At 43.0% G+C, this 25,411-nt stretch overlaps 2 protein-coding genes and 1 pseudogene across 2 annotated transcripts in view; 1 reads left to right on the forward strand and 2 right to left on the reverse strand.

Annotated features, from left to right (window-relative positions):
* LOC116504800 (zinc finger protein 850-like) overlaps window positions 1–25,411 on the forward strand; it is a 361,571-nt gene that overhangs the window by 115,931 nt on the left and 220,229 nt on the right. The window lies entirely within an intron of this gene.
* On the reverse strand, window positions 490–9,654 carry LOC116504784 (zinc finger protein OZF-like). The gene is made up of 2 exons (XM_032212015.1): window positions 9,570–9,654; window positions 490–2,208 (listed from the first exon to the last, which is right to left on the reverse strand). The coding sequence occupies exon 2, from the start codon at window positions 1,639–1,641 to the stop codon at window positions 628–630; it is 1,014 nt and encodes a 337-aa protein (XP_032067906.1). The 5' UTR covers window positions 1,642–2,208; window positions 9,570–9,654; the 3' UTR covers window positions 490–627.
* LOC116504754 lies at window positions 15,951–23,302 on the reverse strand (annotated as a pseudogene).

Raw genomic sequence — 25,411 nt, forward strand, 5'->3', positions numbered from 1 at the left:
GGCTCCTCTTCTGCATGAGTCCTCTGGTGCACCACAAGCTGGGATCTCTGAGAGAAACCTTTCTTCAATCAGGACATCATTGCTGAAATGTTTACCACAGTCAGGCCATTTAAAGGGTTTCCCTCCTGTGTGAATCTTCTGGTGTTGAAGCAGGGTGGAACTCTCACTGAAACTTTTCCCACAGTCAGGACATTTAAAGAGTTTCTCTCCTGTTTGAGTCCTCTGGTGTTCCACGAGGTGGGAATTTTTAGTGAAACTTTTCCCACGAACAGAACATTCAAACGGTTTCTCTCCTGTGTGAATCCTCTGTTGTTGAACCAGGCTGGAATTGTGACTGAAACTTTGCCTACAGTGAGGACATTTAAAGGGTTTCTCTCCTGTGTGAGTCCTCTGGTGTGAAATGAGGTGAGAATTCTGACCGAACCTTTTCCCACAGTCAGGACATTCAAACGGCTTTTCTCCTGTCTGAGTCCTCTGGTGGTTCATGAGGTGGGAATTCTGACTGAAACTTTCCCCACAAACAGGACATTCATACGGTTTCTCTCCTGTGTGAGTCCTTTGGTGTTTCACGAGGCTGGAATTGTGATTGAAACCTTTCCCACAGTCAGGACATTCAAAGAGCTTTTCTCATGTGTGAGTCCTCTGGTGCTTCATGAGGTGGGAATTCTGACTGAAACTTTTTCCACAAACAGGACATTCATACGGTTTCTCTCCTGTGTGAATCCTCTGGTGCTGAACCAGGCTGGAATTGGTACTGAAACTTTTACCACAATCAGGACATTCAAAGGGCTTTTCTCCTGTGTGAGTCCTCTGGTGCTTTATGAGGTTGGAATTCTGACTGAAACTTTCCCCACAAACAGGACATTCATACGGTTTCTCTCCTGTGTGAATCCTCTGGTGTTTCACGAAGCTGGAATTGTGATTGAAACTTTTCCCACAAACAGGACATTCATACGGTTTCTCTCCTGTGTGAATCCTCTGGTGGCAAATAACGCTCGCATTCTCACTGAAACTTTTCCCACAGTCAGGACATTCAAAGGGCTTTTCTCCTGTGTGAGTCCTCTGGTGCTTCATGAGGTAGGAACTCCGACTGAAATTTTTTCCACAAACAGGACATTCATACGGTTTCTCTCCTGTGTGAATCCTCTGGTGCTGAACCAGGTTGGAATTCTGACTGAAACTTTTCCCACAGTCAGGACATTCAAAGGGCTTTTCTCCTGTGTGAGTCATCTGGTGCTTCATGAGGTGGGAATTCTGACTGAAACTTTCCCCACAAACAGGACATTCATACAGTTTCTCTCCTGTGTGAGTCTTCTGGTGTTTCACGAGGCTGGAATTGTGATTGAAACTTTTCCCACAAACAGGACATTCAAAGGGTTTCTCTCCTGTGTGAATCCTCTGGTGTTGAACCAGGTTGGAATTGATACTGAAACCTTTACCACAATCAGGACATTGAAAGGGTGTCTCTCCTGTGTGAATCCTCTGATGTTGAACCAGGCTGGAATTCTGAATAAAACATTTCCCACAATCAGAACATTCAAAGGGTTTCTCCTTGGTATGAGTCCATGTTGTCACGCTCGCTAAAGCATTTACCCCATTGGGAGCACTTGTAGAGCTTCTTTCCTGTGTGGATCCTTCCATTAAACAAAACGAATTTGTTCTGATCAAAGGTTTTGCCGCAGAGTATATTTAAGGCTTTTCTCCAGTCTAGATCCTCTCAGGCATAATCAACTATGATTTGCAAGTTGTATCTTTCCCACAACTGGTGTGTATATGGAGATTTTCCACAACTCATATTACTGAGAAGGCCAAAAATGTGGATGATCCCTTGTTTAGTAGTGCTTTGATTTAGTGGTGATTTTCTTCCTCCCAGAGTGAGGCCTGCAACACGGTCTGCTCTACATGGCTTTCCAATTGACCTTTACCTCCCCATTGACTTTTTCACTTCCCTCTTTTCCTGAATGGAAAAATTATTGCCCTTCACTTTTCATATAACGTATGCTTGAATTTCACCCTTTACTTTTCCCAGCTAGAAATAACTCCTTGATGTTCTCTTGTTTCTCTTTCACCTGCTGAGGAATGTGAAGAATTGTGTGGCTCTCGGAAGGAAATTGGAAATATTTTGATTTCTCGACTGACTTGCTTTGATATTCAATGTTGCTTGTTATCCTCAGTTGTCCAGAGCGCTCTTATTGCCTTCCTCTTTGTCTGTAAGATTCAAATAAAATTGTGCATAAAATGGTTGCATAAGATGAGAAAAAAATATAAAAGTTTACAAAGAAAAAGCAAACATGCTCCAATGCTCCAATAAGCTCTTTCATTAATCATGATTCATTTAACGCATGGAAGTATACCCAGATCCAAGTTTGAATATCCATTCAATGACAAAATTTACTTGGTGACTGGGTCAATCACAAATTCTCAGCAGTGCAAAAGGTTGTTTTCAAATACAATCAAGTGAAAAAAGAAAGTAGCCCATGGTAGATAATTTTTTTAAAAAAACAAACGATTTTTAAAATTTAAATAGGATGTTTTTAAAATTTAAATTAAATTGTTTTCATTTAAATTGTTTTTGTTTTGATAAATTTGGAGTAAAAATATATCTAAAGATACCGTATTTTTCAGAGTATAAGATGTTCCGAAGTATAAGACACACCTAGATTTTGGGGAGGAAAACAAGGGGAAAGTATCTGCCTCCCAGCAATCTGCCTCTTTGCAAGAAACAGTACAGGCAATATACACTCTTTGTAGTGTTATATTTCAGACTATACTCGAACAGATGCTGTTAAAATTGATGTGCTTTCTGGAAGTATAGTTATTCTCTGCTATTTAAAAGAATAACACTTTTTAAAACAATAGCACTGGGCCTCTTCAGATCAAGCATTTATTTTAAAAAGGTTCTTCATTTTGTTAAATTGTTTTGTTAAGTTGTTAAGTTGTCTAAGGAGGAATATCTACAATGAAGACTTGCACCAAAAAGAATGTTCAAAGAGCAGGCAGGTGGCAAGGGAAACTTCCCATTGTGTTACATCATTGGTATAGAATCTCCCGCTCAAAAAAGCTGAATCCCACTCTTCAATTTATGAAGCTCACTCTGGGTCCATAAGAGCCCCGCCGCAAGGAAACCAGACCATTCTGATGAGAGATGCACGAGGTAAGGACTGGACATTCTATAGGCATTTATGGTTGTTGACTTACCTCCTTGCAGCAAACAGCCTGATTAGCACAAGGGGGAAAAAATCTGCCTCTGCCTCCCAGCAATTTGCCTTGTGGAGCAAACAGCAAGTTTCACTTTCAATTTCTCTAAATCGTCAGCTGTTTCAGGCGGTTCACCGACAAAAGGGCGAACGACAAAACCGTGCCTGACTAAGCCGCGATGACAAAACCGCGTGTTCTAAAGCGCTCCGACAAATGAGCGCTGAATTGCGCCGACAGAAGGGCGCTGTAAAACTAAACCTAACCCTAAACCTAACGCTAAACCTAATCCTAAACGTAACGCTAACCCTAACCCTAAACGTAACGCTAACCCTAAATGTAACGCTAACCCTAACCCTAAACATAACGCTAAACTTAACCCTAAACGTAACACTAAACCTAACCCTAAACCTAACCCTTACCTTAAGTTAAACCGGCTTTCTGTAGACGCGCTGTTATAAAGCGCCCTTCTGTCTCCACACTGTTGTCGGCGCATTGATGACATCGCGGTTTGAGCGACACGGTTTTGTCAGCGCGCTTTTGTCGTGCGGACTTTTGTCGGGTCACGGTTTCAGGCTGCAGGGATTGCTATAGCTTATTGAAACTTCCACAAGCCCCCGTTTGCTGCAAAGAGGTAAATGGCTGGGAGCAGAGACCAAAGGGTTTGGGCCCATGGGTGGGTGAGGCTACATTCAGTATATAAGACGCACCCTAATTTTCACCCTCTTTAGGGGGAGGTGCGTCTTATACTCCGAACAATACGGTAGTTTTCTATTTAAGATACATTAATTATTTGGTTTATTTAGCATGAAAAGGAGCTTAATTATGTAACATTTACATTTTTGGTAAATTCATTTAATGAATTCAAGCTTTTCAAGTTATAGAGGAAACCTTCATTTTGTTTGCAAGTAATAATATAAAAGATTCTAACTCCCAGCAAGAAAGAATGCTTACATTTAAAGAGCACTTGTCATTTCAGATCCATCATGGCAGCACCTATTAGCGGACATCCACTCACCTACTGCCCGCCACCTCCCTCATCTTGTTGGGTCATTGCCGCATCACCAATTAAAGGGAATGGGACTGTCAGTGAGTCAACAGTGGGTCAGAGGAGGAGCCGCAGTGGGATAGAGAGGACAGATGCTCTTTAAAAATTATGATTTAAATTGAGTTGATTTAAGTCAAGCCTTTTCACTAGTGAAAAGAAATTTGTTTTTGAAGATGGACTTTGCACATTTCTTCTTTGAATGAGCTTCATAATTTGGAAACCTGACATGGAAAACATTCAGGACAGTTGCCAATCTTCCCAGGAGCAGATGTCCAAGAAAATTCACCCCAAGGCCAGATGATGCAATGGCCAGAGAAATTGAAAAAAAAAGAGTTATATCTCAGACTCTACAGGCTTCAGTTAGCATGTTAAATGTTAAGATTCATGACAATGAAATTAGAAAAAAACTGAACAAGTATGGTTTGTTTGGAAGGGTTGCCAGGAGAAAGCCTCTTCTCTCTAAAAAGGTCATAGCAGCAAGGCTGAGGTTCGCAAAGTTGCATCTGAACAAATCACAGGGCTTCTGCAATACTATCTTTTGCACAGACCAGACCAAAGTGGAGATGTTTGGCCATAATGACATGTTTGTCATTATGTGACAAACAGTGACACATTTGACGAAAACCAAACACAACATATCAGCACAAGCATCTCATAGAAACCATCAAGCATGGTGGCAGAGCAGTGGTGATTTGGGCTTGTTTTGCAGCCACAGGACCTGGACACTTTCCAGTCTTTGAGTTGACCAGGAACTCCTCTGTATACCAAAATATGGTAGAGTCAAAAGTGAGGCCATCACTTCCTGGGAGGAGCCTGCTGATGGTGGCAGCTTAAAATTAGCTGTCTCCGAATTCCTGGTCATGTATCTGTTTAGATGATCATCCATCTGACGTCTTAACAGGTTTTCTTATCCTTCAGGCAAGAAGGGAAGAAGAATAGTTTTGCTGGCAAATGCCCTTCGATTTTTGCAGCTTTTGTGCCTGCAGAGAGAGGGGGGCCAGCCCAAAGCAGAACGGCGTCCGTGCTGGGAACTTCAAACTGCCTTGTGCAGTACAAAGTAAGGTCTCCCCCACTCAGTACAAAGCTTTGATTTATTTGATCTTATCACGAGCTGAATCTGTTTACGTGGACATTAATTGTTTATCAAGATTTTAGCTTCTTTTTATAGCACAAAATATAGCACAAAACCAGGATAGAATTACCTACAGACAGCTTCTTATCTCGGAAAGGGGGGGTACTACAATTAAAATCTTTAGAGGTATTAAAAGAGGAGAAGGTAGTTCAAACATGGTTCCAGTATGGGCAATTACAGGCTAGGTGGAAAATACATCAAAAAATTGGTTTTATTCAAGTTGAGGATAATCTGTTTAAACAAATAAGAGATCAAAGCTTAATGCATATAAAGAGGATATATAATGTATTAATACAGATGGATTCGGAAACAGAATTAGTTAAAGATTGTATGATAAAGTGGGCTCAAAACATTGAAGAACCAATAATGCTGGATACATGGGAAAGAATCTGGGTAAGAAATGTGAAATTTACACAAGCTCAAAACCTGAGAGAAAATTTTTATAAGATGTTCTATAGATGGCATTTAGATCCTAAAAAGCTGGTTTCTATGTATCCAAACTTACAGCCTAAATGTTGGAGATGTGGCTCTCTCGATGCTACATATTTTCATATATGGTGGACCTGCCAAAAGGTTAAGGCATTTTGGATAAAAATATGGTGGATTATGCAAAATATCTTTAAAAGAAGGATAAAGTTTACTCCTCAGTTATTCTTACTAGGTATATGTACTGACTTTACAGTGGTAGAGACTAACTTGATTCTGCACCTAATAACGGCAGCAATACTGTTGGTGGCGCAATACTGGAAGAAGGAAGACTTGCTTACAACTCAAGAATGGACATTGAAAGTTACAAACTTAGCCGAGATGGCTAAAATATCGGCATATCTTTTTTTATCCTTCAAAAGTTTTATTTCTTTTAAAACACAAATATTTCAACATTCCTCAATCAATAAAACATCGAAATACAATTTTTTTGTATGCCCCTCCCTCCCTCCCTCCCCCCCAACCCCCCTCCTCCTCCCCCCCCCCGACTTCCCAGAACCCGTACACGATATGGATTTTTAACAAACACAGTCTAAAATCTATTGAGAAAAAAGAAACAAAGAAATTAATGACATTCTGCATTGACCTTAGCTTCTTCTTGCTGAGCTAACTTTAAACAATTTAAATCGTTTCTGATCTTAAGCATAGGCTAACTGGAATTTCTTGGTCCCGTATTTATTTTGTATATATTCAATCCATTTTTTCCAGTCTCGTTTATATCTCTCATTTGAGTGATCTTTAAGATATGCCGATATTTTAGCCATCTCGGCTAAATTTGTGACTTTCAATGTCCATTCTTGAGTTGTAGGCAAGTCTTCCTTCTTCCAGTATTGCACCACCAACAGTCTTGCTGCCGTTATTAGGTGCAGAATCAAGTTAGTCTCTACCACTGTAAAGTCAGTACATATACTTAATAAAAATAACTGAGGAGTAAACTTTATCCTTCTTTTAAAGATATTTTGCAAAAATATCGGCATATCTTAAAGATCACTCAAATGAGAGATATAAACGAGACTGGAAAAAATGGATTGACTATATACAAAATAAATACGGGACCAAGAAATTCCAGTTAGCCTATGCTTAAGATCAGAAATGATTTAAATTGTTTAAAGTTAGTTCAGTAAGAAGAAGCTAAGGTCAATGTAGAATGTTATTAATTTCTTTATTTCTTTTTTTTCTCAATAGATTTTAGACTGTGTTTGTTAGAAATCCATACCGTGTACGGGTTCTGGGAAGTCGGGGGGGGGGGGGAAAGGAGGAGGGGGGTTGGGGGAGGGGGGAGGGGTATATATTAGGCTAGACAAGAATTTGGTGGTAAACAAGAATTATTTTGACATACAAACAATTGTACTTCGATGTCTTACTGATTGAGGAATGATGAAATGTTTGTCTTAAATGAAATAAAACTTTTGAACTCAAAAGTGAGGCCATCTATCCAATAGCTAAAGCTTGGCTGACATGGAATTATAGAAGATAATGGTCGTAAAACACATCAGCAAATCTACAACAGAATGGCTGAAAAAGAAAAGCATCAAGGTGTTGCAATGGCAATCAAACTCCAGACCTCAACACCATTCACGGAACCTCAAGAGAGTTGTTCATAAAAAAACACCCACAAACCTCAATGAACTGAAGCAATGTTGTAAAAAAGATGGGCCAAAATTTCTCCACAACACTGCAAGGGACTGATAAAGTCATACAGAAAAGAATTACTTCTACTTGTTGCTGGTAAAGTTGATTCTACATATTATTGAATCAAAGATTTTTCACACATGAATTCTCCATTTTGGCTTTCTTTTTATAAAATAAATGATGACCTGATGTAATATGTCATGTGTTGTTGTTCATCTGCGGTTGTATTTGCCGACTTTTAAGAATGTCTAAGGACCAAATGATTTTTACTATATCCTGATATATAAAATCATAGAAGTTAAGGAGAGTGTACTTCCTTTTCCACATGACTATATATGGAACTCCTGGGGAGAGATTATACAATAGCAATAGCAATAGCAGTAGACTTATATACCGCTTCATAGGCCTTTCAGGCCTCTCTAAGCGGTTTACAGAGAGTCAGCATATTGCCCCCAACAATCTGGGTCCTCATTTTACCCACCTCGGAAGGATGGAAGGCTGAGTCAACCCTGAGCCGGTGAGATTTGAACCGCTGACCTGCTGATCTAGCAGTAGCCTGCAGTGCTGCATTTAACCACTGCGCCACCTTGGCTCCTATACATTTGGAGATATATACATTCAGAGAGAAATAATACACAGCCATACAATAGGGAGAAATCATATGTTTTTGAAGCCCGAAAAATATCTCAAAATGGTTACAGTCAAACCTTCTGCGCTAAAGTTAATCAGGAATTTAATCAATTTGATGATTGCTCATATGTTGAGATGGCAAGATCGAAGTTCAGGCCTCAACAGAGTTCTGAGGCCATGGAAACGTTCACAGGAAACCACTAGCCTGTGGGTTTGGATATGTGACCAGAACCACAGAAAGCATGCTTGGCTATTTTTATAATTTCTACAGCTTATGTGCCAGCTGCCTCTTAGTGTATGTAAATGAAAGGGAAAGGGAAAAAAATGTACATATCCGCTTTGCACTATGCGCTTGGTTCCTTCCTTCTTAGGAAGGACTCATATTTATTCAGATGAATAAAAACATTATTTAATCAACACACAGGCTTGGACTGTCCTTAATTTTACTGAGCCACACCTGTCAATCTGGATGACACTAGCTTTACAGATGTTGTGGCTTTAACTGATGAAATGATGCCTAAAGACTCTGCAATATTTAAAGCACCTATTTTGCCCATGGTAGCACTGAGCTCCACTAAAGGCAGAAAATATTTTCCACAACTTCTTTGGTGACATCCCAATTGAAGTAGTCCTCACTTACTGACTGCAATTGGGACTGGCATCAGTGTCACTAAGTGGCCCGATCATGAAGCATGATGCCACAACAATGCTAACTTACATTTTTCTTCCTACAATTTATTTAGCTTTGAATGTGTATGTATCTTTTTATGTCCCTAAGCTGCCCACAGTAGTGTTATGGTAAGGTTGGTGGTTAGGTTAGGTTTATTGGTTTTGTATGCCGCCCACTCCCGAACGACTCCGGGTGGTCAATAAACTTTATAAATAAATACAACTGAACAATCAAAACATTTGTTAATAGCTATTGTTAAAAAAGTGTCGGGTTAAGCGGAGTTGAATCGGGTTAATACATGGATGGGGGCACCAATAGGAAAACAAATGGAAGTAAAACAACCCAGAAACGACCAGTGGGACATCAGTCCGATCTGGTCGCCCGAAAAACATCAGGTCCATAAAAGAATAATAAAGGGGGGGGGGGCTGGAGGTCTTCTAGGCAGGAGACCCTATTCCATCCTGAACAAATAGCTATCCAATCTCCTCTTAAAGCACTACAGTGATGGGAGCACCCACAACCTCTGGAGGGAAGCCATTCCCAAAGAATCCTCCTTAATTTAAAAGAGATTTTTACAATCTTCCCACCAGAAAGAAAATTGCAGCCACCAGTTTCACAGCGTGCAGCACCAGTGGGCTTAAATTCGGGGAGGAAGGAACCTGCAGCAGCAGCAGCTGAGATGCTTCAGCCCAGTTGCTTCTCTGCTTCCAGGCTGTGAAGGAAACCGAACAGCCCGACTTGCTCCAGGACCCTCCTCCCACCGGCCCTCCGCTCACCTTCCAGCTGCTGCTTTGATCCTGGGAAGAACACAAAAGCCTCTCTGCACTCCACCTTCCTTCCATGAGTCATCCGGAAGAGGAAGTTTTTCTGCGCTTCTCCTCTCCTCACATCCTTTCTAGCAATAAAGTACTCAATGGTTTAAAACTCCCCTTTTAAGCCCAAGAACGAATGGCACTTTGCTGATGATTTTATAGGCACAGATGTTGCCTGACCGCCACCTAGCGACCGGAAGTGGAAACACACGCTTTTCCAGGCTCCACCAAGGCGTTTGGGAGAGGTTTTCAGTGATGATATGGCAGCAGGTCGTTTTCGATTCCTAGCAACCGACCTTTACAACGGAGCCAATTGAAATAGTGAAAAGTGACGCTAAGCTTCGTTTCCCCCCCCTTTGGGTCAAGTCTTGATGGTTGGCCTTGCAGTTTCCATTGGAAGGGTTTTTGGAAGTGGTTCCCCCTCCCCCCTTTCCTGCTTCTTAGGCCTGAGAGGATTGGCCAAAGTTTAACAGATTTTTGCCCTTCGGGTAAGACTGGAACTGTCTCTAATCTGGCGTCTTCATCACTACACCAAACTGGATCTTCTTCCTCACCGCAAAATATGCCCATTGACCTGTTTCTGCTGCTCCAACAGCCAATTCAAGACTGCACTTTTCAAGATTGATCAATTAGTCTATCCTGGCAGGGACCTTGGTGGTCTTCTAGCCCAACCCCCTGCTCAAGCAGACCCTATTTCAGACAAACAACTATTCAGCCTATTTTTAAAAAGTTCTCCTGATGGCACAGCCAACACCTCTGAAGGCAAACTGTTCCAGTGGTTAGTTGTTCACCCTGTTAGGAAGTTTCTCCTTAATTCTAAGTTGCTTCTCTCCTTGATTAGTTTTCATCCAATGTTTCTGGTCTTTGGAAAATAACTTCATCCCTCCTCTTGGTGACAGCCACTGAAATATCAAAATTTTGCTATCATGGGCTCCTTTGTCATTCTTTTCATTAGACTAGACTAGTGGTGGGGAACCTTTTTGTAAACATGTGCCAAAATTGTGTGTGCATGCCAACACACCCACAATGCAATGTGCCCTGCTCACCCACACATGCCTTCACAAACCCTCTGCGTGTGGGGCAGGGGGTCCCCAGGCTTCAAGAAAGCCTCTGGAGCCTGGGGGAGGGTGAATAATGGGCCCAACAGACCAACTAGAACTTGGGCTTCCAAACTTCCAGTTGGCCCGTTGGGCCTGTTTTTCACCCTCCCCAGACTCCAGAGGCTTTCCTGAAGCCTGGCGAGGGCGAAAGGGCATCCCCCGGCCCTCCGGAAGGCTGAAAATCAGCTGGACTGATTTCCAGAAGGCTGAAAATCCAGTGTATGCACATTGGAGCTGATGGCTCAGATGCCGGCAGATATGGCTCTATGTGCCACCTGTGGCACACGTGCCATAGGTTTGCAATCATGGAAGTAGACATACCCAGTTCCTGGAACCATTCCATGTTTTAACTTCTAGGCCCCTAATCATCTTTGTTGCTCTTCTCTGCATGCTTTCAAGAGTCTCAATATCTTTTTATATCGTGGTGATAAGAATTGCATGCAGTATTCCAAGTGTGCTCTTACTAAGGCTTTGTAAAGCAGTAGTATAACTTCACATTATCTTAATTATATCCCTCTATTAAACCAGTCTAGGATTGTATTGGTTATTTTGGCTGCTGTGTTGGATCACATTTAAGTGATTGTCCTAGGATTTCAAGATCCCAATCAATTACTGGCATTAAACCAGGTTTATACTTAGGTTGTATCTATGCAGTTTGCTTTTCTTTTTCTAAGTGTAAATGATTGATTATTGATCTGTGTTGAATATTACTTTCTTAGATAGGGCTCACTGTTCAAGTCTGTCAGTTTGGAGCTTGTCTTCTGGAGTGTTGGCAATTCCTGCCAGCTTAGTATTGTCTGCAAATTTGATGAGTTCCCCTCCTTGTCTAGATAGTTTATGAAGATTTTGATGAATACCGGGCCTAAAACTCAATCTGGGGGGTACCCCACTGCTTACTTCCCTCCATGTGGGTGTAGTTCCATTGAGGATTACACATGGAATAGGATTTGTCAGCCAGTTAGAAACCCATCTTGTGGTGTTGTGTATCCCACATTTTTCTAGTTTGCCAAGAAATAGCTTGTCATCTACTTTATCAAATGCTTTACTGAGTGATGCGGAAAATGAAGTTCCCCTGCGCTTCTCCTTTCCTCCCAACCTTTCTAACAATGCAATACTCAAATGTTTTAAAATTCTTTTTTAAGCTCCAGCATGGATGGCACAAAATGGCTTTCTAGGCACAAATGTTGCCTGCCCACCATCTAGCGACATAAGGTGGAAAAACACAACTGTCCAGGCTCCACCGAGTCGATTGGAAAGATATTTTTGCTGATTGAATGGAAGCAGGTCTTTTTCAACTCCTAGCAACCAACCTTCGCAATTGAGCAAGTGAAATAATGAAACGTGATAATAATGAACCTTAATGCTACACTCTCATTTTAGTGGCCTCTCAGCTCCGGCGGTCCTTGGATGAAACCGATTATCTAGACTCCTTTCAGTCTGGATCCAGGCCTGGCTGCAGCACGGAAACTGCTTTGGTTGCGCTGACTGATGATCTCTGGAGAGCCAGGGACGGGGGTCATGCCTCCATCCTAGTGCTCCTTGACCTCTCAGCGGCCTTCGATACCATCGACCATGGTATCCTTCTGCGACGGTTGTGTGAGGTGGGGGTGGGAGGCACCATTCTTTGGTGGTTCTCCTCCTACCTCTCAGACAGGTTGCAATCGGTGTTGGTTGGAGGGCAGAGATCGACCCCTAGGCCCCTTAAGTGTGGGGTCCCGCAGGGTTCGGTCCTGTTCCCCTTCCTGTTTAACATCTACATGAAGCCGCTGGGTGAGATCATTCGACGGCACGGGATAAAATATCACCAGTATGCGAACGATACAGTTGTATCTGTCCTCCCCGTGCCAACTCAGTGAAGCGGGTGACGTGATGTGTCAGTGCATGGAGGCTGTTAGGATCTGAATGGGGGTAAACAAGCTTGCACTCAATCCGGACAAGACCGAGTGGCTTGTGTGTTTTCCTCCCAACAATTGGCTAGATATTCCATCTCTCAGGCTTGGGGGTGAAATTGTACGCTCCTCAGACAGGGTTCACAATTTTGGAGTCCTCCTGGACCCACAGCTGACTTTAGAACACCATTTGTCGGCTGTGACCAGGGGGGCATTTGCCCAGGTTCGCCTGGTGCACCAATTGCGTCCCTACCTGAACCGCTCATGCCCTTGTGACCTCAAGACTGGACTACTGCAATGCGCTCTACATGGGGCAGCCCCTGAAGAGCATTCGGAGACTTCAGCTGGTCCAGAATGCAGCCATGCGAGCGATTGTGGGTGCACCCCGGTACACCCACGTTACACCTATCCTCCGGGAGCTGCACTGGCTGCCTATTGGTCTCCGGATACGCTTCAAGCTGCTAGTCGTCACTTATAAAGCCCTTCATGGTATTGGACCTGGATACTTGAGAGACTGCCTGCTGCCAATTACCTCCAACAGACCTATTAGATCCCACAGAGTAGGCCTCCTCAGAATTCCATTTACCGGCCAATGCTGATTGGCTACCACCCGGAGGAGGGCCTTCTCTGTGGCTGCTCCCGACCTCTAGAATGAGCTCCCCGTGGAGATTCAGACCCTCACCACCCTTCAGGCCTTCCACAAAGCCCTTAAAAGCTGGCTGTTCCAACAGGCCTGGGACTGACGAGTTCCCGTCCCTGCTCGAACTGTGTGGCTGTTGATTGTTTTTAAACTCTTTTGTAGTTGCTTGTTTGTCGTTTTTCCCCTTGTTTGTATTCCCTCCCTTTGATTTGTTAGCCGCCCTGAGTCCCTCCGGGAATAGGGCGGCATATAAGTGCAATAAAATCAAATCAAATTTTTGGCGCCTTTGATGCCTACCCTTGCATTTTCCTTGGCAAGGGTTTTTGGAAGGGATTTCCCCCCTTCCCTGCCTTCTAAGCGTGTGAGGACTGGCCAAAGTTGAACAGACAGTTTTGCCCTTCATTTGGGAACTGAGTGTTTCCTTGACTCTAACCTGGTGCCTTCACCACTACGCCAAACTCGTAACAGCAAATTCAAGGATACAACTTTCAAGATCAATCAATCAATTAATTTGAATAGATCTGAAACCTTGACCTTGGAGGTCAGGAGTCCAACCTCCTGCTCAAGCAGGAGATGCTAAATTGCTTCTCTCTGTAATTAGTGAAGGAAATTGAATTGGATTTATTCGATTTGTATGCCACCCTATTCCCTGAAGGGACTCAGGGCGGCTGAACAAAAGCCAAGGGAAGGGGAACAAATACAGAAAAGTAAGACAAAAACAGGACAACGATACAAACAATTTAAAAAACACAGCAAGCACAGCAAATTTGAGTAGCGGGGGGAACTCAACCCCAGGCTTGCTGTCACAGCCAGGTCTTAATGGCTGTCCGGAAGGCCTGAAGGGTGGCGAGAGTCCGAATCTCCACGAGGGGCACCCACAATCGCTCACGCGGCTGCATTCTGGACCAGCTGAAGTCTCCAAACACTCTTCAAGGGCTGCCCTATGTAGAGCGCATTGCAGTAGTCCAATCTTGAGGTCACAAGGGCATGAGCGACTGTTGTAAGATCCTCCCGGTTCAGATAGGGACGCAATTGGTGCACCAGGCGAACCTGGGCAAATGCCCCCCCTGGTCACAGCCGACAAAAGGTGATCTAAGGTCAGCTGTGGGTCCAGGAGGACTCCCGAATTGCGAACTCTGTCTGAGGGGCATATAATTTCACCCCCCAGCCTGAGAGATGGAATACCTAGCCAATTTGTGGGAGGAAAAAACAAAAGCCACTCAGTCTTGTCAGGATTGAGAGCAAGCTTGTTCACCCCCATCCAGACCCTAACATCCTCCAGGCACTGACACATCACGTCAATCGCTTCACTGAGCTGGCACGAGGTGGACAAATAGAATTGAGTATCGTCCGAATACTGGTGGTATTTTATCCCGTGCCGTCGGATGATCTCTCCCAGGGGCTTCATGTAAATGTTAAACAGGAGGGGCGACAGGACCAACCCCTGCGGCACCCCATAATTAAGGGGCCTAGGGGTCGACCTCTGTCCTCCAACCAACATCGACTGCGAACTGTCCGAGAGGTAGGAGGAGAACCACCAAAGAACGGTGCCTCGCACCCCCACCTCACACAACCTTCACAGAAGGATACCATGGTCGATGGTATCGAAGGCCACTGAGAGGTCAAGGAGCACCAGAACGGAGACCCGGCCCCCGTCTCTGGCTCTCCAGAGATCATCGGCCAGTGCAAACCAAAGCAGTTTCCATACTGTAGCCAGGCCTGAAACCAAATTAGAAGGCGTCTAGATAATCAGTTTCCTCCAAGGACCGCCGGAGTTGAGAGGCCACCACTTTCTCAACAACCTTCCCAACAAAGGGGAGGTTGGAGACTGGACGGTAGTTATTTAAAACGGCTGGATCCAAGGATGGTCTGTTCAGTAGGGGTCTCACCACCACCTCCTTTAAAGGGGGGGGGAAAGGACCCTTCCCGGAGAGACGCGGTCACTATCGCCTGGATCCAGCCCCGTGTCACCTCCCTGCTGTTCGCGACCAGCCAGGAGGGACACGGGTCCAGTACACATTTGGAGACACTCACTGCTCCGATGGTCTTGTCCACTTCCTCAGGAGTAAAAGACTGGAAATCAATCCAACGATGTCGTTCAAGACCCTCCCCCGGGACATCGGCTGGCTCTGCGCAATTGGAGTCCAGGTTTGCCTGAAGCCGAGCCACTTTATCCGCGAGAAATTGGATGAACTCCTCAGCCTTACCCTGTAGGGGAGTGCCCGTATCCTTCCCTTTAAGGAGGGAGCGGGCTATCCTAAACAAGGCGGCTGGGCGTGACTCAGCGGAAGCAATCAGAGCGGCAATGTGAAATGGTATTAACTCTTCTATAAAATGTTAAAAGGATTACTTTTATATTCTTTTACAATGTTAAATGTATAAACCATTATATTCTTGCCTAAAATGTATAATGTTGTTATGCGTTTGCTAACCACAAAATGTGTTCAGTATACAGAATAACAAGATAACCTTTGTTATTCCAAGCCCTTTATAGGTGCCTACGGATATGTTAGATAGAAAGCCATCTGCTCAGACGAAAGGCACCAGAAATACTAAATAAGAGATAGGGGCCTCTCAAGAAATTGTCAAGTTGACCCTATAGAATATGGAATGACAAAAGAAACGACGTAAATGAATGAGCAGAAGGGAGAGAGTTTCTTAGGAGTAGAGTGTATAAAATGTATTGTGTGAATGCTATTCTTTGCTCTCCTTGTACTTGATCCACTCAGGAAGGATACTTGGAGTGCGCCTTTGCAAACGCTTTTTATTTTTCTGTAAATAAAAGTTTTTGAATTGTGACCCAGACTTGTCTCTGTATTGTGAGGATTTAATAATTGGGTTTTTATCTTACATTAGTTTCCATCCATTGTTCCTTGTCTTGCCTTCTGGTGCTTTGGAAAATAAGTTGACTCCCTCCTCTTTATGGCAGCCCCTGAAATATTGGAATACTGCTATCATGTCTCCCCTTGTTCTTCTTTTCAGAGTCTAGTGGTCTGCAATATTAAGCACTCAAAGAGCCATTTGGACCCATTTTCCACAGAAAACACCGGGAGTCACAAAACCTGGGTGGATGTGGCCAATTCGATGTCACTGACTTCCACCCAGTCACATGACACACAAAACAACCCAGCCATGTCTACACAGGTTGGTGGCTCTCGGTCTTTTCTTTTCTCTGGGAAACAGATCTCTCTGTGTGTATGTCTTCTCTCTCGCCTTCTCTAGACTTTCTCTCATCTCTCTCTCTCTCTCTCTTGTTTGTGTGTGTGTGTGTGTGTGTTCCCCCAAAAATGAAACTCTTTGGACGCCCTGCTGTGGCTTCCTGCTGGCTGAACCTACCACTGGCTGGCCCCACCGCTCCACCTCCCAGTCACTCCTCGCCTGTCAGAAGGTAAGGGCAATGGCGGCAGATGGAGACTCACTCCATATTCCAGAGCAGGAGAGAAGCCCTATACTTACCTCTTCTTCTGGCCCTTCTTGCTGTGCGCACCTCTGTAGCTCAGGGATACGCGTGACTTTCTCTCTGCCCCGAGACATTGGGCTGCCCTGGCTGCAGTTGATGCTCCTCTGCAGTTGATCTCTCCCACTCTGGAATATGGAGCGAGTCTCCATCCGTTGCCTTCGCCTTTACTCTCTGACGGGCGAGCATCTTTGTGAGGGACTCCAGCTTTTTCCGAGCTTGATCCCTGGGTTAGGCATGCAACGTTCGGCAGGACCAGCCGCCTTTCCCTGCCTGGAGAAAGACGGAGCGTCCTCGCCGAAGACGCTGGTCTGTCAGCTGGGCAACTCACCAACTCCGTCTGCCTTCGCTGCACTTTGGCCAAGCCCAGCCACTCACATGAGGGTAGCCCCAAGAAAGGCTGCTCAGAGCAACTCTTCTCTCTAGTGAGATTTAAGCTCTGCAAGGATGCAGATAGAAAGAATCTCTCCTATCTAGATGTGGTTTTGAAGCAAGGAGAGTGGATGTTTCCAGTTATTGTCCCATGTTTCATGATTCTATTGATCAGATGAAGCTGGAAATCATTTAGCGGCTGTGCACGCAAACAAGAACTTCATAAATATTTATGGCATAACACCTCCCTAATCTTGAAAAGCTAAGTAGATTAGACTTCACTCTTCAAGATTTGTTCAGTTGCAAAAGTAGGTTTTGGGGAGTTATCCTGCACTCCCATTTCCTTGGCAAGGTTTTTTGAAGCAGATTTCCCCTTTCCAAGGCCTGCGAGGACAGGACAGGCCAAAGTTTGAGATGATTTGGTGCCTAAAGCAGGACCGGAAATGGGTGTCTCTCAAGTTCTAACCTGGTGACTACCAAAATGGGCTCGGTGGCCTGAGTGGGGATTTCTGGCTTTTGACCTCGCCCTGTGGACCATTCCCTCTGACGCTTAGTTTGGCTTTATTTAATTTTGCTTATTATTATTATATAGCCCTGTGTAGTGGTGGGATTAGAATAATTTAACAACTGGTTCTCTGGCTGGATAGGCAATTGTGATTGTGTGGGTGATGTCTCATCACACCCAGCCATGCCTCCCGGCCGCTCGCCTCAGAGGCAAAGTAGGATTCAGCCAACTGGCCGCCACTGCCTATTTTTTTGGGTGTATTCAGGCCCAAAAACAGCCGATAAAGACCCCGCCAAAAGCCTGAAAAATAGCAGGGGCAAGGCCAGTGAGTGGTGGGGAATGCTGGTTCACCGAAATGCGCAGAATCTTAACTACTGGTTCGCCTGAACAGGTAGCACCCCACCTCTTGCCCTGTGAGAGATTCAGGCGGTAGGGGAACATTGCAAGCCTTTTCAACTCCTAAAAATGGTATGATGAGATGGTGCACTAAAATGTGACACCAAGGAGAGAAAAAAACTGTTCTGGTCCTGGTTGTTGTATGTCCATCATGTAATGACAGCAAGAAAAAAAATTGTAACCTGTCTTTTTCACTGGTGTTGGGGAAACAAACAATCTTGGAATTCTTTGGTGCCTCATTCCTGACACAATCTGAAAAAATGCTTGATATACTGAATTCCTGGAACTATTAGGAAAAGTTGAACTTCAAAATCTTTGTCTTCTCCTCTTGCTTTCTCTTTATAAGTGGAGCCACAATCTGTACCTTTAGCTCCTATCCCCGAGAGATGCTGGCTGGGCAATTCTGGGGCTGAAAATCTCAGGGGCACACAGGGAGAAAAAGGCTGGGACTCTGTACATGGCATTTCTATAATCCACCATTATAAAAGTGCAAAGAACACTCTAAAAATATTCTTACATCATTGCACAATTTCTACAAAAATAAATACAGGTAATACCTAGAGGTACAATCGTTCCCTTAGCAAAAATTCCTTACATGGTAAGTGCCCCCTAGTGTTAACCAATAAATCCCGAGATTATTAATATTGTATTATATGGGATGAGAAAGCAGGGCATGCAAGGGCGAATGCAGGGAGTGATGTCGTTCAATGTAAGAGATTCACTCCCATGAATTCTTGAGTTACAGATGGAATGGGCAGGATCGAGAACTACGTGTATCCAGCAACTTCTGCTGTTGATGACCAGATAGGGATGATAATATTGCCATTCTTCCTTCTTCCCTTCATTACATACTTGCCTATAAAAAATTAGGCAAATTCCTTACAGTAAAATTTAGCAGTCAATTTGTCAACTGGACACACATTTATAATGTGACATTATAAATGAACTTTAAATCTTCTCTATACTCATTACTTAGGGCCTCATGATGATTTTCTTGTGAGCAATAAGGGTGGAATGTTTCCTGACGCATCATACACATTCGGGGAACTCAAAAGGTTTCTTCTCTTTGTGTACAAGCATATGATTGAGAAGGCTAGTTCACAGTCTGGACACTCATATGGTTCCTTTCCTGAGGTAGATTACAAGGTTGGAATTCCATCTAAAACTTTTTCCACAAACGGGACAATCAAAGGGTTTTTCTCCTGTGTGAGTACACTGGTATCTCATGAATTTAAAAATTCTAACCCAGAAAAAGAACAAGTCAAACGGTTTCTCTCCTGTGTGAATCATCTGGTGTTGATTCAAGGTACAATTCTGACTGAAACATTTCTCATAATCAGGACATTCAAAGGGTCTTGGTATGAGTCCATGTTGCCATACTCGCTAAAGCATTTACCACATTGGAAGCACATGTAGGGCTCCTCTTCTGCATGAGTCCTCTGGTGCACCACAAGCTGGGATCTCTGAGAGAAACCTTTCTTCAATCAGGACATCATTGCTGAAATGTTTACCACAGTCAGGCCATTTAAAGGGTTTCCCTCCTGTGTGAATCTTCTGGTGTTGAAGCAGGGTGGAACTCTCACTGAAACTTTTCCCACAGTCAGGACATTTAAAGAGTTTCTCTCCTGTTTGAGTCCTCTGGTGTTCCACGAGGTGGGAATTTTTAGTGAAACTTTTCCCACGAACAGAACATTCAAACGGTTTCTCTCCTGTGTGAATCCTCTGTTGTTGAACCAGGCTGGAATTTTGACTGAAACTTTGCCTACAGTGAGGACATTTAAAGGGTTTCTCTCCTGTTTGAGTCCTCTGGTGTTCCACGAGGTGGGAATTTTTAGTGAAACTTTTCCCACGAACAGAACATTCAAACGGTTTCTCTCCTGTGTGAATCCTCTGTTGTTGAACCAGGCTGGAATTGTGACTGAAACTTTGCCTACAGTGAGGACATTTAAAGGGTTTCTCTCCTGTGTGAGTCCTCTGGTGTGAAATGAGGTGAGAATTCTGACCGAACCTTTTCCCACAGTCAGGACATTCAAACGGCTTTTCTCCTGTGTGAGTCCTCTGGTGGTTCATGAGGTGGGAATTCTGACTGAAACTTTCCCCACAAACAGGACATTCATACGGTTTCTCTCCTGTGTGAGTCCTCTGGTGTTTCACGAGGCTGGAATTGTGATTGAAACCTTTCCCACAGTCAGGACATTCAAAGAGCTTTTCTCATGTGGGAGTCCTCTGGTGCTTCATGAGGTGGGAATTCTGACTGAAACTTTCCCCACAAACAGGACATTCATACGGTTTCTCTCCTGTGTGAGTCCTCTGGTGTTTCACGAGGCTGGAATTGTGATTGAAACCTTTCCCACAGTCAGGACATTCAAAGAGCTTTTCTCATGTGTGAGTCCTCTGGTGCTTCATGAGGTGGGAATTCTGACTGAAACTTTTTCCACAAACAGGACATTCATACGGTTTCTCTCCTGTGTGAATCCTCTGGTGCTGAACCAGGCTGGAATTGGTACTGAAACTTTTACCACAATCAGGACATTCAAAGGGCTTTTCTCCTGTGTGAGTCCTCTGGTGCTTTATGAGGTTGGAATTCTGACTGAAACTTTCCCCACAAACAGGACATTCATACGGTTTCTCTCCTGTGTGAATCCTCTGGTGTTTCACGAAGCTGGAATTGTGATTGAAACTTTTCCCACAAACAGGACATTCATACGGTTTCTCTCCTGTGTGAATCCTCTGGTGGCAAATAACGCTCGCATTCTCACTGAAACTTTTCCCACAGTCAGGACATTCAAAGGGCTTTTCTCCTGTGTGAGTCCTCTGGTGCTTCATGAGGTAGGAACTCCGACTGAAATTTTTTCCACAAACAGTACATTCATACGGTTTCTCTCCTGTGTGAATCCTCTGGTGCTGAACCAGGTTGGAATTCTGACTGAAACTTTTCCCACAGTCAGGACATTCAAAGGGCTTTTCTCCTGTGTGAGTCATCTGGTGCTTCATGAGGTGGGAATTCTGACTGAAACTTTCCCCACAAACAGGACATTCATACAGTTTCTCTCCTGTGTGAGTCTTCTGGTGTTTCACGAGGCTGGAATTGTGATTGAAACTTTTCCCACAAACAGGACATTCAAAGGGTTTCTCTCCTGTGTGAATCCTCTGGTGTTGAACCAGGTTGGAATTGATACTGAAACCTTTACCACAATCAGGACATTCAAAGGGTTTCTCTCCTGTGTGAGTCCTCTGGTGTGTCACCAGGCTGGAATGCCAAGTGAAACTTTTCCCACAATCAGGACATTCAAAGGGTCTCTCCTTGGTACGAGTCCATGTTGTCATGCTCGCTAAAGCATTTACTGCATAGGGAGCACTTGTAGAGCTTCTTTCCTGTGTGGGTCCTTCCATTAAGCAAAACGGATTTGTTCTGATCAAAGGTTTTGCCACAGAGTATATTTAAGGCTTTTCTCCAGTCTAGATCCTCTCAGGCATAATCAACTATGATTTGCAAGTTGTATCTTTCCCACAACTGGTGTGTATATGGAGATTTTCCACAACTCATATTACTGGGAAGGCCAAAAATGTGGATGATCCCTTGTTTAGTGGTGCTTTGATTTAGTGGTGATTTTCTTCCTCCCAGAGTGAGGCCTGCAACACGGTCTGCTCTACATGGCTTTCCAATTGACCTTTACCTCCCCATTGACTTTTTCACTTCCCTCTTTTCCTGAATGGAAAAATTATTGCCCTTCACTTTTCATGTAACGTATGCTTGAATTTCACCCTTTACTTTTCCCAGCTAGAAATAACTTCTTGATGTTCTCTTGTTTCTCTTTCACATGCTGAGGAATGTGAAGAATTGTGTGGCTCTCGGAAGGAAATTGAAAATATTTTGATTTCTGGACTGACTTGCTTTGATATTCAATGTTGCTTGTTATCCTCAGTTGTCCAGAGCGCTCTTATTGCCTTCCTCTTTGTCTGTAAGATTCAAATAAAATTGTGCATAAATGGTTGCATAAGATGAGAACAAAATATAAAAGTTTACATTACAATGAAAAAGCAAACATGCTCCAATGCTCCAATAAACTCTTTCATTTATCATGATTCATTTAACGCATGGAAGTATACCCAGATCCAAGTTCGAATATCCATTCAATGACAAAATTTACTTGTTGACTGGGTCAATCACAAATTCTCAGCAGTGCAAAAGGTTGTTTTCAAATACACTCAAGTGAAAAAAGAAAGTAGCCCATGGTAGATAATTAAAAAAAAAACGATTTTTTAAAATTTAAATAAGATGTTTTTAAAATTTAAATCAAATTGTTTTTATTTAAATTAGATTGTTTTTAGTTTTATCAAATTTATTTTGATAAATTTGGAGTAAAAATATATCTAAAGATACCGTATTTTTCAGAGTATAAGATGTTCCGAGGTATAAGACACACCTAGATTTTGGGGAGGAAAACAAGGGAAAAGTATCTGCCTCTGCCTCCCAGCAATTTGCCTCCTTGCAACAAACAGTACAGGCAATATACACTGTTTGTAGTGTTATATTTCAGACTATACTCAAACAGACGCTGTTAAAATTGATGTGCTTTCTGGAAGTATAGTTATTCTCTGCTATTTAAAAGAATAGCACTTTTTAAAACAATACCACTGGGCCTCTTCAGATCAAGCATTTATTTTAAAAAGCTTCTTCATTTTGTTAAGTTGTCTAGAATAATTTGAACATTCTAAAGGCATTTATAGTTGTTGACTTACCTCCTTGCAGGAAACAGCCTGATTAGCACGGGGGAACAAAAATCTGCCTCTGCCTCCCAGCAATTTGCCTTGTGGAGCAAACAGCAAGTTTCACTTTCAATTTCTCCCGATCATCAGCTGTTTGTGGCTGCAGGAAATGCTATAGTTTATTGAAACCTCCACAAGCCCCCATTTGCTGCAAAGAGGTAAATTGCTGGGAGCAGAGACCAAAGGGTTGGGGCCCGTGGATGGGTGAGTGGGTGGGGCTACATTCAGTATATAAGACGCACCCTAATTTTCACCCTCTTTTGGGTGGGGAAGGTGCATCTTATACTCCGAACAATACGGTAGTTTTCTATTTAAGATACATTAATAATTTGGTTTATTCAGCATGAAAAGGAGCTTAGTTATGTAACATTTACATTTTGGGTAAACTCATTTAATGAATCCAAGCTCTTCAAGTTATATAGGAAACTTTCATTTTGTTTGCAAGTAATAATATAAAAGATTCTAACTACCAGCAAGAAAGAATGCTTACATTTAAAGTGCACCTGTCATTTCAGATCCATCATGGCAGCACCTGTTAGCGGACATCCACTCACCTACTGCCCGCCACCTCCCTCATCTTGTTGAGTCATTGCTGCATCACCAATTAAAGGAAATGGGACTATCAGTGAATCAACAGTGGGTCAGAGGAGAAGCCACTGTGGGATAGAGAGGACAAAAGCTCTTTAAAAATTATGTTTTAAATTGAGTTGATTCAAATTGAGTTGATTTAAATCAAGCCTTTTTACTAGTGATTTAAATCAAAATGATTTAAATCATATATACCCTGAAATAGACCCTCTTTGATTTCTATGGTTTTACTTATCAGGATATCATAAATACCATCGCAGCAGAACAGAAGAGAAGAACAAAATTGGAAGGGACCTTGGAGATGTTCTAGCCAACCCCCCCCCCCCCACCGGATCAAGATGTTGGTCTGTCCCTTCTTAATATACTCCCGTGTCATGCCCCCATTAGAGACTGAATCTGCGGGGGATGATGAGCTGGAACAAGAGGACAGAGAGCATCATTGGAGGAGTTTCTTTTCAGTTGAGGGGGGGGCAACCTGTTGAGCCCGAATTTGACCTATGTGTAGTCATTTTATTTAGCTCTTTATTACTCTCGTTTATTCCTTTTCTTTCTCTTTAGTATGTAAGGAGGGCTTACGGGCTCACCACATTCTTAAGGTGAGGGGAAGGAGCGAATAGGATAGATAGTGAGGATTGTTTTGGCTAGGTGACCTTCTTTCCCATGGGAACAGAGGCTGCTCCTGGGAAGGTGGAGTTTGAAGACAATGTGGATTGAGTGTTTATTGGAGAATGTGACTTTTGAGGGATATTTCTAACTTACAATACTATGTGGTGTAATTTCAGTTTGTGTTGGATCCAGATTTTGCCAATTTGATGTCTACCTATCTAAATAAAAGAAATTTGTTTTTGAAGATGGACTTTGCACATTTCTTCTTCGAATGAGCTTCATAATTTGGAAACCTGACATGGAAAACATTCAGGACAGTTGCCAATCTTCCCAGGAGCGGATGTCCAAGAAAATTCACCCCAAGGCCAGATGATGCAATGGCCAGAGAAATTGAAAAAAAAAGAGTTATATCTCAGACTCTACAGGCTTCAGTTAACATGTTAAATGTTAAGATTCATGACAATGAAATTAGAAAAAAACTGAACAAGTATGGTTTGTTTGGAAGGGTTGCCAGGAGAAAGCCTCTTCTCTCTAAAAAGGTCATAGCAGCAAGGCTGAGGTTCGCAAAGTTGCATCTGAACAAATCACAGGGCTTCTGCAATACTATCCTTTGCACAGACCAGACCAAAGCGGAGATGTTCAGCCATAATGACCTGTTTGTCATTATGTGACAAACAGTGACACATTTGACGAAAACCAAACACAACATATCAGCACAAGCATCTCATAGAAACCTTTGAAGTTTCTAGATTGAAGTTCAGGCCTCAACAGAGTCCTGAGGCCATGGAAATGTTCACAGGAAACCAGTAGCCTGTGGGTTTGGATATGTGACCAGAACCACAGAAAGCATGCTTGGCTATTTTTATAATTTCTACAGCTTATGTGCCAGCTGCCTCTTAGTGTATGTAAGTGAAAGTGAAAGGAAAAAAATGTGCACATCTGCCTTGCAATATGCTCTTGATTCCTTCCTTCTTAGAAAGGACCCATATTTATTCAGACAAATAAAAATTGGTTAATCAACACACACTTGCACTGTCTTGTCAATCTGGATGACACTAGCTTTACAGATGTGGGGGCTTTAACTGATGAAATGATGCCTAAAGATTCTGCAATATTTAAAGCACCTGTTTTGCCCATGGTAGCACTGAGCTCCACTAAAGGCAAAAAATACTTTCCACAACCTCTTTGGTGACATCCCAATTGAAGTAGTCCTCACTTACTGACTGCAATTGGGACTTGCAATCAGTGTCACTAAGTGGCCCGATCGTGAAGCATGATGCCACAACAATGCTAACTTACATTTTTCTTCTTACGATTTATTTAGCTTTTAATGTGTATTTATCTTTTTATGTCCCTAAGCTGCCCACAGTAGTATCATGGTAAGGTTGGTGGCCAATAAACTTTATAAATAAATACAACTGAACAATCAAAACATTTGTTAATAGCTATTGTTAAAAAAGTCGGGTTAAGCAGAGTTGAATCG

This window comes from Thamnophis elegans, chromosome 2 (assembly GCF_009769535.1).
Source record: "Thamnophis elegans isolate rThaEle1 chromosome 2, rThaEle1.pri, whole genome shotgun sequence".
Classification (NCBI taxonomy): domain Eukaryota; kingdom Metazoa; phylum Chordata; class Lepidosauria; order Squamata; family Colubridae; genus Thamnophis; species Thamnophis elegans.